The sequence below is a fragment of the Prenolepis imparis genome, unplaced genomic scaffold, assembly GCF_030444845.1.
Source record: "Prenolepis imparis isolate NDT839.2.m4 unplaced genomic scaffold, iyPreImpa1.0 SCAF_7, whole genome shotgun sequence".
NCBI classification, from domain to species: domain Eukaryota; kingdom Metazoa; phylum Arthropoda; class Insecta; order Hymenoptera; family Formicidae; genus Prenolepis; species Prenolepis imparis.
This window is the reverse complement of record NW_028141165.1, coordinates 2,972,448-2,986,283: the sequence shown is the minus strand read 5'-3', so window position 1 is coordinate 2,986,283 and position 13,836 is coordinate 2,972,448. Positions and strand designations below refer to the sequence as shown.

General features: G+C 30.4%; 1 protein-coding gene and 1 long non-coding RNA gene across 6 annotated transcripts in view; both read left to right on the top strand.

The window, feature by feature from the left end:
• LOC145938820 (uncharacterized) overlaps positions 1-3,792 on the top strand; it is a 12,752-nt gene extending 8,960 nt beyond the window's left edge. The window contains exon 3 of one of the 2 annotated variants that reach the window (XR_014425741.1): positions 3,668-3,792. This is a non-coding gene — a long non-coding RNA (uncharacterized LOC145938820). Of the gene's footprint in view, positions 1-3,533 lie in introns of both variants that reach the window. The other variant, XR_014425742.1, reaches the window with a different exon arrangement.
• LOC145938819 (alpha-tocopherol transfer protein-like) lies at positions 3,681-13,700 on the top strand. 4 transcript variants are annotated; one of them, XM_083042602.1, is made up of 5 exons: positions 3,681-3,864; positions 12,202-12,375; positions 12,564-13,117; positions 13,212-13,362; positions 13,518-13,700. In XM_083042602.1, exons 1-5 carry the CDS (start codon positions 3,813-3,815, stop codon positions 13,547-13,549), a joined length of 963 nt encoding a protein of 320 aa, XP_082898728.1. In that variant the 5' UTR covers positions 3,681-3,812; the 3' UTR covers positions 13,550-13,700. The 4 variants fall into 4 exon arrangements, with proteins under 4 accessions (XP_082898728.1, XP_082898731.1, XP_082898730.1 ...); XM_083042605.1 differs by lacking the exon at positions 3,681-3,864 and adding an exon at positions 4,895-5,051; XM_083042604.1 differs by lacking the exon at positions 3,681-3,864 and adding an exon at positions 5,461-5,610.
• Positions 13,701-13,836: the final 136 nt, after the last annotated feature.

Genomic DNA, 13,836 nt, shown 5'->3' with positions numbered 1-13,836 from the left:
TTACACAAATGCTGCAAAAAGAGTTGTGTTAGTAAATATGAAAAATTTTAATTTTAACCAACAATGTTATTTCTCCATCAAATTTATCGATACAAAATACGTGATATTCGATATTTTTTATAAGAACCTAGATGTTAAATCATTTTCAAGCTGATCTGACAGAGAATCAGATTGCTCAGATTTTTGGCATATATATTTAAAATAAAATAATAAAATAATCTATGAAATTGTTTAATGATACCAATATTTTAATATGCGACACATACAGTTTTAAAAGAAGTGTTTTACGTGCGTAAAGTATATACACAGAGCGCATTATCAAAAGCGATCGAAATCAGAAGTCAGAAGCTTATTTTATGAAAGTAAATTGTTTTATTTTAATCCAACATGACATTTGAGATTATGCCATTTTTTCGTTTATTTATTCTTGTTTCTTAAATTATTTTCTGATCTTTTCTTTCTTAATAGCTTAGACATTATCATGCCCGCAGAGATGGAAGAACAAAAAGTGCAATATTTCTTGCTAACACGTTTCGAAGTAGCGGAAGTAGCTTAGAGATAATTCGAGATAAGACAAACATCCATTAAACAGCGCGTACCTGATCTTTGTGTTTTGTTTTATCGTTAATTATTTTTCCGCGTATTCCGCTGACGTATGCACGTGTTGCGAAAACTTATGCAAAGTTAAGCAAACAAAAAGTCGGTCAATCTGATATAATGAAGCAAATATAAGGCATGGTCAGAAGCCCGTTTCTCCTTCTAAATTTTCGAAAAAGATATAAGAAAGAAATCGCGTCGATATTTAATAGATTTTGAGAATTACGACAAAGTCTCCTTTCTCATACATTCGATCTTATACGCAACGGATTTAATCTTCAATACAAATCTGAATACACATTTTTTTTTCTCTAGATAATTACACTCGTCGTATTAAATACTAAATTGCATGCATGTAAAAAAAACGCATTTGCAATTATATTTTTTTGTACGTGCCAAAAAAATGCAAAGATTACGTCATTTAAGCGATTATAAACAAACAAATCTGAGCGAATGCGAAATTAAGATAACTAGCACTATACAATTAATAAAAAAAATAATTACATTAATACCTGCTGCAGAACAAACTTTTTTCTATATTTTAAAATTTTCCACAGCCCATCGTGTTTTTTTCATCATTGTATTTAGCGATGTAATAATCTTTAATTCCGATGTTCGTAGAATCGATAGAAGGAAATCGGAATTTAGTCCAGCTGTTGAGAACCTGTCGATCGCCTTTCACGATTCATCACGTGTTCAATATAACGCGTTCTTGTAATATTGACCGGACGTCCTCCAGTGACACGTTGCAGTTGTTCTTTATAAAAAATTATTTTTTAATTATTTATGTATCTCGCACACCGATCGTTTCTGTAAACACTTCCGCGTTTATATTTTTTTAGAAGAGATAAAAAAAAAAGGAAAATGCATTTTCTACTAAATATAACTTTTAAAATAAGATTGAAAAATGTTATAAAATGAAATGCTTTAGTTGCATATAGATTACATGTATAAATAAATTATTTAAGGAAATCTTATTGAGCATATATGTATAGGATGAGAGTCATCTAACTTAACAACCTTGAATAAATAGTACAGTACTTGCTATATGAAAAAATTGTTTAAATAAAAATTGCTGGTGATAAAAAAGTGATATCAAGGGTGACATATTGTATAATCGAGAAATATAAAGGTTATCTTGAATTTTTTAAAATAACAGAACCATCTTATTTTTTTACATAAATCGATTTTTCACAATATTCGGCATAAAATATTAAAAAAGTAGGATGACCAATAATTGAATAGTTTACGAGATGTACTTTAATTTGACATAATATTATTTGATATATAAACTATAAAATATCTATAAATATCTATAAAATATCTATAATCTATAAATCTCGTAAAATATTTATTTTTTAATGATTTTACCTAAATACTTTTATGTACAAAATAACGAAAAGAATCAATTAATGTAAAGAAAACTCATAGTTGTTTTTAGAAAAAGTATGTAATTTGCAACTAGCAGCTACATAGCAAAAAATGATTATTCTACAATATGTTATCTTTGATATTATGAGATCCTTGATGCAACTTTTGTTTAAACAATTTTTTTATATAGCAAGTATTGTATGATTTATTATAAGCTTGTCAAGTTAGGTGATTCACCCTGTATATTCAATATAACTTAATAATATTGAAAAAAGTCTTGGTAAAAATTATAAGTAATCTTTACTATTAATCACTTAAAGAGATAGGATAATATAGTTTTGTCTATTATAGGCTCTAGAGATAGTAATAAGAAACTAGAAGAGAGTATGTAAGGAAGTGTGGATGGATGAGTGTGGTTAAGATACAGTTATGTAAACCAAGTTCCTTTCTTGGCGATAAGCTGAAATAAACGAATTATATATATATAAGTAATCTTTACCATAAAAATGAATATTACATAAATACAACATAAATTTTAAACAGATTAAGGTCTGTTTCTACTAACATCGGTTAACTTTAATCTCCGGTTAAACTATATCTTTGTCTCTTTTTAAAAACGTATCTGAAAAAAGACAAAGATATAGTTTAACCGTAGGTTAAAGTTAATCGACGTTAGAAACAGGCCTAACTAAGTTGATTATGATCGTTTTTTACTGCATTCTGCCGATCAGAGTTATGTAAGAAGTAGTTTTTATCGACACCAATTATCAGTGTATTAGATCGAAAATTACAATAAAAAATAAACTTGTCATGTTTAAATAACGTGTAAAATACAAGATATTGAAAAAACACGATTTAGAAGTTTGAAAACTCATAGTACTCATTAAATTGAATAAATTCGTTTAAATAGCATAGAGCTTATAAATTAATTTATTTACTTTTTAAATAAACAAAGTGATATTCGATAATGAATCAGATTTATTATCGTATGAAAACAGAGGATTATCTTATTGAATTTTAATATTATACATAAATATCACAGAGTCACATCTGATTTATATTTATTAGATAATATATGAATTTAGTTTACGCATTAAAAAATGAATAGGATCAGGAAATGTACAAGTACGTGTGAGTTGCCTCTCTCCCGGCTTCCTTTTTGCAAATTTTATAACTCTCTTGTGATATACATGTATATGGTATACATGTATGTACTTGAAAAGTATAATGTACATATTTCTCTTTTATACAAATTATTTTTCGGCAGATTTTTTTCGATCAATTTGGAATTGTCAATTTTTCTTAACAAAAATAGCAAGTAAAAGGAAATTGTTTATTATAATTTTCTAATTAAAAAAAAGTGCGTGAAAAAATGAAATAACTGCTTTAGGCGATTCAAAATAAATGATAATTAATAATTATATATATAATATAAAGAAATATGTGAAACACGAGAAAACAAAAAATGAGGAGAATATCTTTTATAAGAGTAGAGATTAGTATAACGAAAGAATAAAATAATATCCTGTGGTAATTTCTAATCTTGTCTTTTGTTTTGCCTCCAGCAGGATTGTTGATTATCACGTATTTGAATTATTGAGAACATAGCGATTCGCGAGAGGAGAAAAATACATTGCGTATAGGAAGCGACGGAAGGTTAAAGATCAGAATGACGCGAAATTCATATGCATTTATATAGGAAGGGATGTATCGGTGGTCAGCACTAGCATCGAGTTCACTTTACAAAGTAGACGCCATCTTCAGCGAGTGTCGGACAGTCAATTAATTTGATCGCGCCGCTCATCAGTCGAACAATACTAATCGAATTCGACGGAATCGGATCAATGGACTCAAACAGCATTGAGATGATAATTGGAAGAAAGGCAATTCAAACAGGTACGAAATTTATCGTCATCCTTAATGCCAAAATCTCATAAATTACATCAGAAAGCAGAGAATTTTTTTTTTTTTTTTTTTTTTTTTTTTTTATTCGTATTCTTCTCATATTTGTGTGTATTTATCATAAGTTGTATATAAACATTTAATTTCTACGACTAATGATAAAATGGTAAATAACAAGCGAAATTCATATATTATTTACATATATATATATATATATATATATATATATATATATATATATATATTTGATCGGACAACAACGCAGAATTGTTAGTGTTATAAAAACGTTTTATATTTAACGTGAAACATTTTTATAACACTAACAATTCTACGTTGTTGTCTAATCAAATGTTTATCCATTATTTTTAAATAATTAATGGTCACGACGAATAAAAAGTTTGTCAAGTTTATATTCGCATTATATATCGCGTTTCTTATAGCATTTATTATGGATGACAATTGTGACGATCGATAAGTGCATACACATACAGTCTCAACACTGACAGTACTATTTTCATTATAAAAATTTTCCGTATAAACAAATTACGTCGAAGAAAAATTCTCTGTTTTAAATCCTTAATCGAGAAATTGTCATTGAAGTATCTCTTCTTCATTTTCGACATATCTCTAAAAAAAGAAAAAAAAACAGCATACGAAACGAGAATTTTGCACAACGCTCGTCTCTCGACATAATCGCGCTGACGTGATCACGAATGAATATTTATAATTTATATGATACGTACGTATTCATACAACAATCATCGCTCCGGCAATGTGTCGATTAATCGGCCACATCTGTCGTCATATTCTGCCTGTAGAGTTCCATAATGATATCGCACTGTTTATCACCACATAATATATATAATGTTGATGATAGAGGAACAATAAAATTACGTCACACATATATATCACGTATATCATTCGCATGCGGCGATGTAAGTTGACATGAGCTTGTATGTTGAAAAAATCGACACGACAACTGCCTTACTATTACCTTCTTGACCCTGAAGATCACGACGTATAAGAGCGGTCGAGCGCGAAACCGGTCTCATTTTCGATCGTTTTTCGGTGTCAGACGGACCGTTCGATTTTGCACATTATCCTCTGGTAATTTCACGTGTTTGTAGCTGATACAATTCGTATCGATACGCCCAGGCGCATCATGTCACCGATACCAAATAGTGAGTACGAAGTATAATTTTCTTAAACGAAAGTGCATCTGTAATCATACACATACACATAACTATCACTTCTTTCCTCGGCCGAAAATGTCATTGTATTTTATAAGTCCGTAAAGAAAGAGTTGTACGAGTCATACATGTCAAAAGGCGCGTATTGGATACACGTTTTATAATTTAATAAATTTAATGAAGCGCTGTGTAGCTAATATATCTCAAAGCGAATTATATGTCTCGAATCGATGTATCTCGAATTCTATTAAGAAATCGATACACTTGAATTAAATTTAAAAGAACCTTGAATCTGAACGCTGAAAGCATTTATGATATCACGTCAACTTTCTAACTTTTAAACGTGAGTGTATGTCAGTGCACGTATAAAACAGATAAACATCCGAATGCCATTCACATTTACGTGTCTTATTTTGTAGACGCGCGTATTAACGTCGATCGTTTGCGTCAGCAAAGTATTTTTCTTCCTTTATTTTAATTTTCGACGTGTAAGTCGGTTTTTTCACTGTTGCTGAGATCATGTGTTCGGAACTAAATCTTCCATTAAAACGTAAGTAAAGCTTCAGTATGATCACATTCAAGAGATATCTTGTCAATTGTGTTTCTCGCAATTATAACAATATTAATGTGTGTAAGAGAAATTGTCAAAAAATTAAACAGACTTTGAAAAATCAAGTCTTGAAATTATATCGCCCCTGAGTTTTAGCGCGTTTTACTTTCTGTAGTTTGGAAATTCGTTAATTCGTCATTCCACGTGTTAAACTTAGCATGTTTCTTATCTCATAGAGATTACAAAACTTTGCTAGCAGTGCACTTTCGCGATCTTAAAATTTTACTCACGTTATAACGCTATACTTGATCGATTACACAATATATTATTTACGACTGTGCATCTTACATAATTGACCTTAAAATAATGTAAATATTTATATATTTTTTTAAATAATAAATTAATTAAATAAGGCTCGTATAAATTTCAAAAATTCATTAAATAAGAGGATAAGAAGGCCAACTAAAACGAGCTACAAATTTTCGGTGTTAAAGTATTATTGTTATTATAATATATTTAAAGGGTAAACGTTTCGACTGTACTCAGTCTTTTTCATACAAAAACATTTATAATTCGAAGATATGTCTATGTATAAGAACGTTAAAATTATGTTAATACGGAAGCTGGTATCATATTATTAAAATTATTACAATCGGACAGTTAACATTAGAATAACTTTGACTAAACTATATATTTTTTGTTTAACAAAAAAAGCAATTCAAAAAAATTACTTGTGTATCTGTACAAAATGTTACCGGGCTGTAGTCGATCTATAAAGGCGCATCATACATTTTTTTATTCATACATTTGATATTCATTTATTTGATATATAATATTTTATTTAATCTAATCTAATTTAATCTATAGAAATAACTTCTTATATTAATGTATGTAAAATAAACTTATAAGCTTATAATAAATTTATAATAAATTAATAATAAATTTTAAATAACGATGATAAAAGAAATGATTTGTGTCAACAAGCTTATAAATATTTTAGAAATTAAATGTTAAGGTCGAGAATTATTAAAATATTATACGACCATTTCGATGTTTTCGAAAGGTTTCAAAAGCAAGTATGTAAAAATCTTTTCAAATTCTTCATAAAGATATTTTTCGCACTCGATATATATTCTTGTGCTACAAGTAAGTTAGTTGAGTAGACTCAAAACAAGTCTTGATTCCATGAAGCAATTTCTCCGTGACCATGACACAGATAGGACACATAAAAAGACACTCTTTGCCATACCGTTCCAATAGAACTCTACCTTGGGAATTAAAATTCTCGAGTAAAAAAAATTTTACATTTCATATTAATTGATATTGATATAAGATATGCGCGAGTCTCTCCCGCATTAAATCTTACATCACATTATTATTTCTTTTTTCATCTAAAAAGCCTTTGATCACGATTTGGAATTGATCTCTTTTTCTATAAAAAAATAATGTAGTATCAGCGATTTCTGAGAAGCGAATTTTTTATCTAAAATTTGCCATAAAAAAGAGGGAAAAACAAGAAATAATTATATGTTATTTGTTACATTTTATATTATCGATTCCTCGTTTGTATTTTATATATTATAGTAAGACGTGACAGTTTTATTTATATTTTACGTAAACAATCATGACACGGATAAAGTTAACGTCTTAATTTCTCACGTATGCAGAACGTTACGTGGTCTGATTAAGATTAATGGCAACGGATGACGACAATAAATTATTATTATTTTAACTTAAATTACAAAATGACATATAAAGAACTCAAAATAAGAGACTAAAATTCGCAATCTGCAAAGTCTTAAATACGGTTTTTTTGGTGAATTTTATTATCACGAACTTGGTCCACGAAATTTTACTGCGAAAACTTTACGTCATCGTATCATCCGACACGATTTGACGACTTCGATCGAATTCTCACTTTTATTTAGTATATGAGAGCAATTAATAAGCAATTTTCAAAGGTATCAAGGAATGATATCTCCAAGAATTTTGCGTCTGTCGCGAGTTGATCCGGAAAGAAATAATCAACATTGCATTTTTCAACAGAATATAGAAGTTTCACGACGTACGAAGAAATATTTGACGTTCCATTTATGGCACACCTTTATTTTGCGAAAAACACTCGTTTCTATCCTGTACTTTCTGTCCTGTACAATCTCACAATACGTCAAACGTGAAAAGATCAACCGGTCAGACGATTCTTGTTTGCGGAGTCGTAAATGTTAAACGATAAATCTTTCAAAATGCAACTTCCTACCCAGTCTCGTCGTAAGTTCCTACCTCGTCTTCCTCATCTCGCGAAGATATTGAATATGTACAAGGACATTCGTCTTGCCTCTCTTCCTCTTTTTCTCTCTCTCACTCGCTTTGAAACTAATTATCATTTTCTTTCGTGAAGATGTGTCGCAGAGTAATTTTTGATTTTGTTATTACATAACACCTTATTCACAGAAAATTGCTGAGGGATGTAATTACAAAGTTTCATCAAAAAACAATTTTTTGCTGCAATTTTATTCGAACATGTTATACTAATTATACTATTTTTTTTATATAATTGCACATAAAATGCGCAACGACTCGCTTAAAAAAAATAATTATAAAATTTAAATGAAGTAAAATACTATTTTATTAGATAAGACCTATCACGTGTTTATTATATGTATATACATACAGTATAGTATAATTAAGAAAAAATTTCTATATTACGTAGATGCAATTTTTTAATAATATTATTAAAATTATTCTTGTTCTACTCTATTGGAATTTATATTGCGATAATAGAGAGCAGAGGAACATATTCACTGATTTAGATTGCAATTCACGAGGATGTTCTGGTCGACTGCCAATTGTTTACAAAGCCGACATCTCGATATCGATTCGAAAGTGAATAAAGTTAAGTACATTCATGACTGCCAAAGCGTGGAAAACAGTGAAAGGGAGCATCTAGACGAAGGCCTCTTCATTTGCATCTAAAAGTGACGAGATCGCTCGAAATGTATTTATCGAATGCTTTTTTTACTTGAATTGCTTTCCTACAATCTTTTTTCTATTCTGAAAGCTTTAATATATTTTAACGAATATTGTTGTAGAGTTAAATCTTATATGTAATTGCGATTTTCAAAGTATATCTAAAATTAACTGTAAGAGTTAAAACTTTTATTATTTTTTCGCATTCTGTGAAATCCGTTTTATATTAAAATTTTTTCTTTTCTTATAATATGTATAATTCAGAACCTATATTAAAAATTAATCTTAACTTTTTTATTAAGAAGAAATTGTTTCAATTTTTCTATCAATAAATATCTCGGGCGTGGAATCGATACATTATTAAAGTAGAAGCGCTTTATAAATGACTTCGCGAAAGCGAGTTCCAAACTTGAAATACAATTTATGTCTGCACAAATAGGTTGGTCAAGTATTATAATATTTTATATTTTTATACACACAAACATCTAATAGCTCTTTTCTTTTGGTTATATCAGTATTTCTCGGCATAGAAAATAATGAAAATAATTGAAGTCGCGTATGAGTGATCTTTGAAAAAAATTTACAATTAAAATAATTGACAGGAAACTAAAAAAATCTTTTATTTTTCATATTTGCGGATATCAGATAAATAATACAGAAAAAAAAACCTGCATGTTGTAAAACAACGCGTAAATTATTCCCAAATGGTTCTTTGATCCTTCCGATTAATTCCGTTTACGTAATTTTATATATCGCATGTAGAGGAACGGAACGTTTTTTTCTTTCCTGCCAACGTATGAGTGTAATTACTACTTTTGGCACGTATAATTGCTACGTATAATTGTTATGCGCGACGCAATTGCACTCGATCAAGATTCATTACGTCCCATGATGAGATTCGCGTCGACATTTTTCTTTCTATCGATTTGCAATGTAAGGATGACTGTCGTAATATACAGGCTCTCGTTAAGATTGCAACGCAATTGCACTCGATCAAAATGCGATATCTGCCATTATCGGAAAAAACAAGAAAAAAATAGAGAAATATACTTATGTGGAATAATTTTTTTCATCTTATATAATAACGCTCGCGATCTCAGGGACACGTACGACGCGGAAAAACCCGCGAATTCAGACACGAGTCAGCTGTGATTTGCACTCTGTTTTATTATAAATTGCGCATACATATTTGTCGATTTGCAGACGCATCTAGAATGAAACTCGTCGTTGTTCGTTTAAAATACGCTCATTTGGAGCGCGATAAGGCGTACACAGCTGAAGCAGGGAACTGCCCACAACAATGGTTCGCACTAATGATATCAGTTCATTAAGCGACATACAGTATACAACATCTGTGTATGTGTATGTATGTATGCTTGTATTATTATCTTTTGATACATATACGTATTAATCGTAATAATGTTGCGGCGACTGATAATTTACAAGTTTATCGAGACACTCCGCGTGAATTTCGTGAAAGTAAAATGAATTTAATGTCGAAAACAGCGAGTAATTAACATTATACGCTTCTTACATAACGGCCTTCGACTACACTTTGAAGAACAAAAAAAGAGAGATCGAGAAGTCGCGTAAGCTATTAGCGCGATCTATTAAAAGTGATGTCACTTTTCTTTCAATTGTACAATCAAGGTTGCCCGACGAGACTCGTTACTTCCAAATCACTGATTTTGATTTCGCATCACGCATATCGCAATAATAATAATGATATTATTATTGTACGGAAGTACATAAAAATTATCGTGTGTCATATCAGCAAATAATAACATAACTTCCTTGACGTAATTGTTGTATTTTTGTATCGTAATTTGTTAAAAATTCTCTCGGTAATCGAGACACATCTGATCAAGAACATAAATCGAAGGTTTGTGATAAAATTATACTGTGATTAGCAATACAGCGATAAAATAAATTTGCTTAATATAAAAGTTTCATCGTCGTTTTTTAAACAGTTTGATAAATATCAAGTATAATGTATCCAAAAAAGCGATGTAAATAAATACTAAAGTGTATAAATATAAAAAATGCTTCGTAAACGTAACTTTTAAGATTTTGATCGAACGCTTTTCTTTCATCTATATTTAAAAAATATTTTAAATGAACGAAGAATAGAAAAGAACACACAATTGCTATCTATCTTATTGTTAGCAGTCTTGTTTTAGTGTAATTTATGATATTCAGAAATAATTGCAATGAAATAAATTTCAAGAAGAATGAATTAAAATATCAAAAATGTATATTTAATTTTTGATAAATAATTCTCTTGATATTTTTGATAAATAATTCTATCATATAAATGGTGATAATGATAAATAATCAAGAATACAAAAGCAATTACATCGCGATTCGGTGAGAATTCAATGATAATTTCATAATCATAGCCTTTGAATGTTTACGAATCAGGCAGCTGAGTCACGTTTTCAATGATTGTTCAAACGTGACACGCCGGCGAGAATTTCTGTTCTGCATCCTCTCCAAAATCACAGCCGACTGCATTACTCGTTATATCTGCGATATGTGTTACATAATTAAGTCGCTCGTGCACAAAAAGCAAACTCATCATCCTTGGTCAGCGAGGTAACAGTATTACTTCATGTTTCGCATAGGTTGGTCGTAAAATTGTTGCTGTGTTCGCGTGTGTATTAAAGATATATCGTATATTCACGTGTCATCGATCATTCTTTAAATCTTCTTGTATTTTATTCTTTTATTATAAAAAATGTTAGCTCCAGGAAGCTGGTTTGAGAACGGTGAGAACATGTGCTTTAAAAATTCATAATTATTTATGTTTATTATCTAATCTTCAAGAAGATGAACTACGAAAACGTTATAAACGTTAAACTGTTATAAATATTCTGTATTATGACATTTTAATCTTGTATTAATTTAACCTATTAATTAAAATGCGTAAGGGTATAAACACACTTGCATAGCGCATAAACATATACATAAGAAAATTTCTTATGCATACGCTTATGCAAGTTTGTGTCTTTATACCCTAATACTATATAAAAAAGAAAGGGAAAGAGAAAACGAGTGTGATCTAGAGCAAGTTTCTTATCTAAATTTATATAACTTGAAAGCTACTTTCGTCAAATATTTCATATATCGCTTCTATTTACATTTCCGTGCAAACAATCGTTTCTGTGCATAACCCAAAAGAAAGAAAAACAATTTACTTTTTATAGAAATTCATAATGAATTTATAAAAATAGAATATTAATTATAAAAGTCGAAATGAAAAAAAGTCACCCAAGAGAACAAATTGTTTAAGAATATATGCATATGTATATAAATTTTTTATATAATTGTTATTAGAAATGAACTCGCTTTTTATTTCCTTCTCGCAAGAATGTGAAAAAATTATACCTATAAATATTAATATTATAATTTATAATTATAATACTCACAATTTAATCTCCATAGATTTAATCGACATATAAATCAATAGAGACAATACAAAAATTTTCTCTTTTATTATCAGTAAATTAGCACCATTAGTTTATTTACATTTATAAAGCTACAAACGTTTATCATTACTGTTAAAAAATAATTGTGTAAAAAATCGGATAAATATTAGCTAAGAATAAATTACGTTCTTTGCAGACAGCTTTTTATCGGACTTAAAGGAAGTGCCGTGCATAAAAGTCGGCAACCAAACGATTGAGCTCGAATTAGGTCCTCCTACCCCAGAATTGCAGGAAGTGGCCAAAAAGGAGCTCAGGGAGAGCTCCGAACTTCAAAAAGAGTCAATAGCACGCTTGAGAGAATTATTAAAAGGTAGCATATTAAATAATATAAAGAAGCTTAACAAAGTAACACGAAGTAAATATAAAATTATATATATTATATATATAATATATATGTATGTTTAACGTGAGAAAATATCTAAGAAATATGTTTCGGAATCTTTTCAATTATGTTGAACGTTCTTGCCATTGTTTAAAATGTTTCTGATGATCCGACAGCCGAGATCGATCTCAAATCCCCGTTGGACAACGATGCCTGGCTAATCAGGTTTTTGAGGCCGTGCAAGTATTATCCCGAATCGTCGCTAGATCTCATCAAGCACTATTACAACTTCAAATTAAAGCACGCGACACTCTATGACAATCTCAAGCCGAGCAGAGAGAAGAATATATTTGATCACAATATCCTGACGGTGCTGCCTCTTCGTGATCAATATGGTCGACGCGTCCTGATAATCGAGCTCGGCAAGAAGTGGAAGCACAACAAGTGCAGTCTGGACGAGGTCTACAAGGGATGCGTGCTGTATCTGGAGGCTGCCATGCTGGAACCGAACTCTCAGATCGCCGGCGCGATTGTCATCTTCGACATGGACGGTCTCACCCTTCAGCAAACGTGGCAGTTCACCCCGCCGTTCGCCAAGAGGATAGTCGATCTGCTTCAGGAAGCGATGGCATTGAGGATAAAAAACCTGCATGTCGTGAACCAACCATATGTGTTCAACATGGTGTTTGCTCTGTTCAAGCCATTCCTGAAAGAGAAGTTGAAGAGTAGGGTAAGTCCTTTGTGCGTGTACGAGTAATAAATGCCTACGCACAATTCACAAGTTTGCTAAAACTTATATATTTTTCTTCCTTTCCTTCCGCTAGATAATCTTCCACGGCACTGACCGAAAATCATTGTATCGATACATATCGCCGAAATATTTGCCGGCGCATTATGGCGGTACTGCAGAAGTACCTTTGATAGATGGACCTACATGGTACGAATTGCTGGTCCAGTGCGATAAGGAATACGAAGGTAAGTGTAAAAGGAAATTGCATCACATAATTGTCTAAATAACTAAGTATAAAAATTGAGGGAAAATTTCGAATTTTTTCTATTTGATGTTGATATAAGAGGGAATTTTCAATATTACATAGAATTTAACCGTGATGATTTTTCTCTTGTTGCAGCCATCAATAAGTACGGCTACAAAAAGAAATAGTTGCTCGTTAAATTTATCACAATTAAAGAAAAATATTTGGATTTAAACTATTGGGAAACAATTAGAGAAGCGATATTTTGCAATGCGAAGTATCAAGTAGGAATTACGACGATTACGGATAATTTTTGTTTACTCGTTGAAACCAACGAGCCTTGCTCACTTTATAATTTTATTTATAATATGTTATTACGTAAGTCTTTTTCCACTTCTTTCACTAGACAGTATTGTAACACTACCAATCTATAAAATTAAGCCAAAAGTTGCGAGAAATGACACAATGCATCGCA

Excerpts from the sequence above, each read along its gene's own strand:
- LOC145938819 (XM_083042602.1), top strand. The coding sequence starts at position 3,813 with ATGGACTCAAACAGCATTGAGATGATAATTGGAAGAAAGGCAATTCAA. Across the intron at positions 12,376-12,563 it reads CTTGAGAGAATTATTAAAAG|CCGAGATCGATCTCAAATCC; the intron begins GTAGCATATTAA and ends ATGATCCGACAG. Across the intron at positions 13,363-13,517 it reads GTGCGATAAGGAATACGAAG|CCATCAATAAGTACGGCTAC; the intron begins GTAAGTGTAAAA and ends CTCTTGTTGCAG.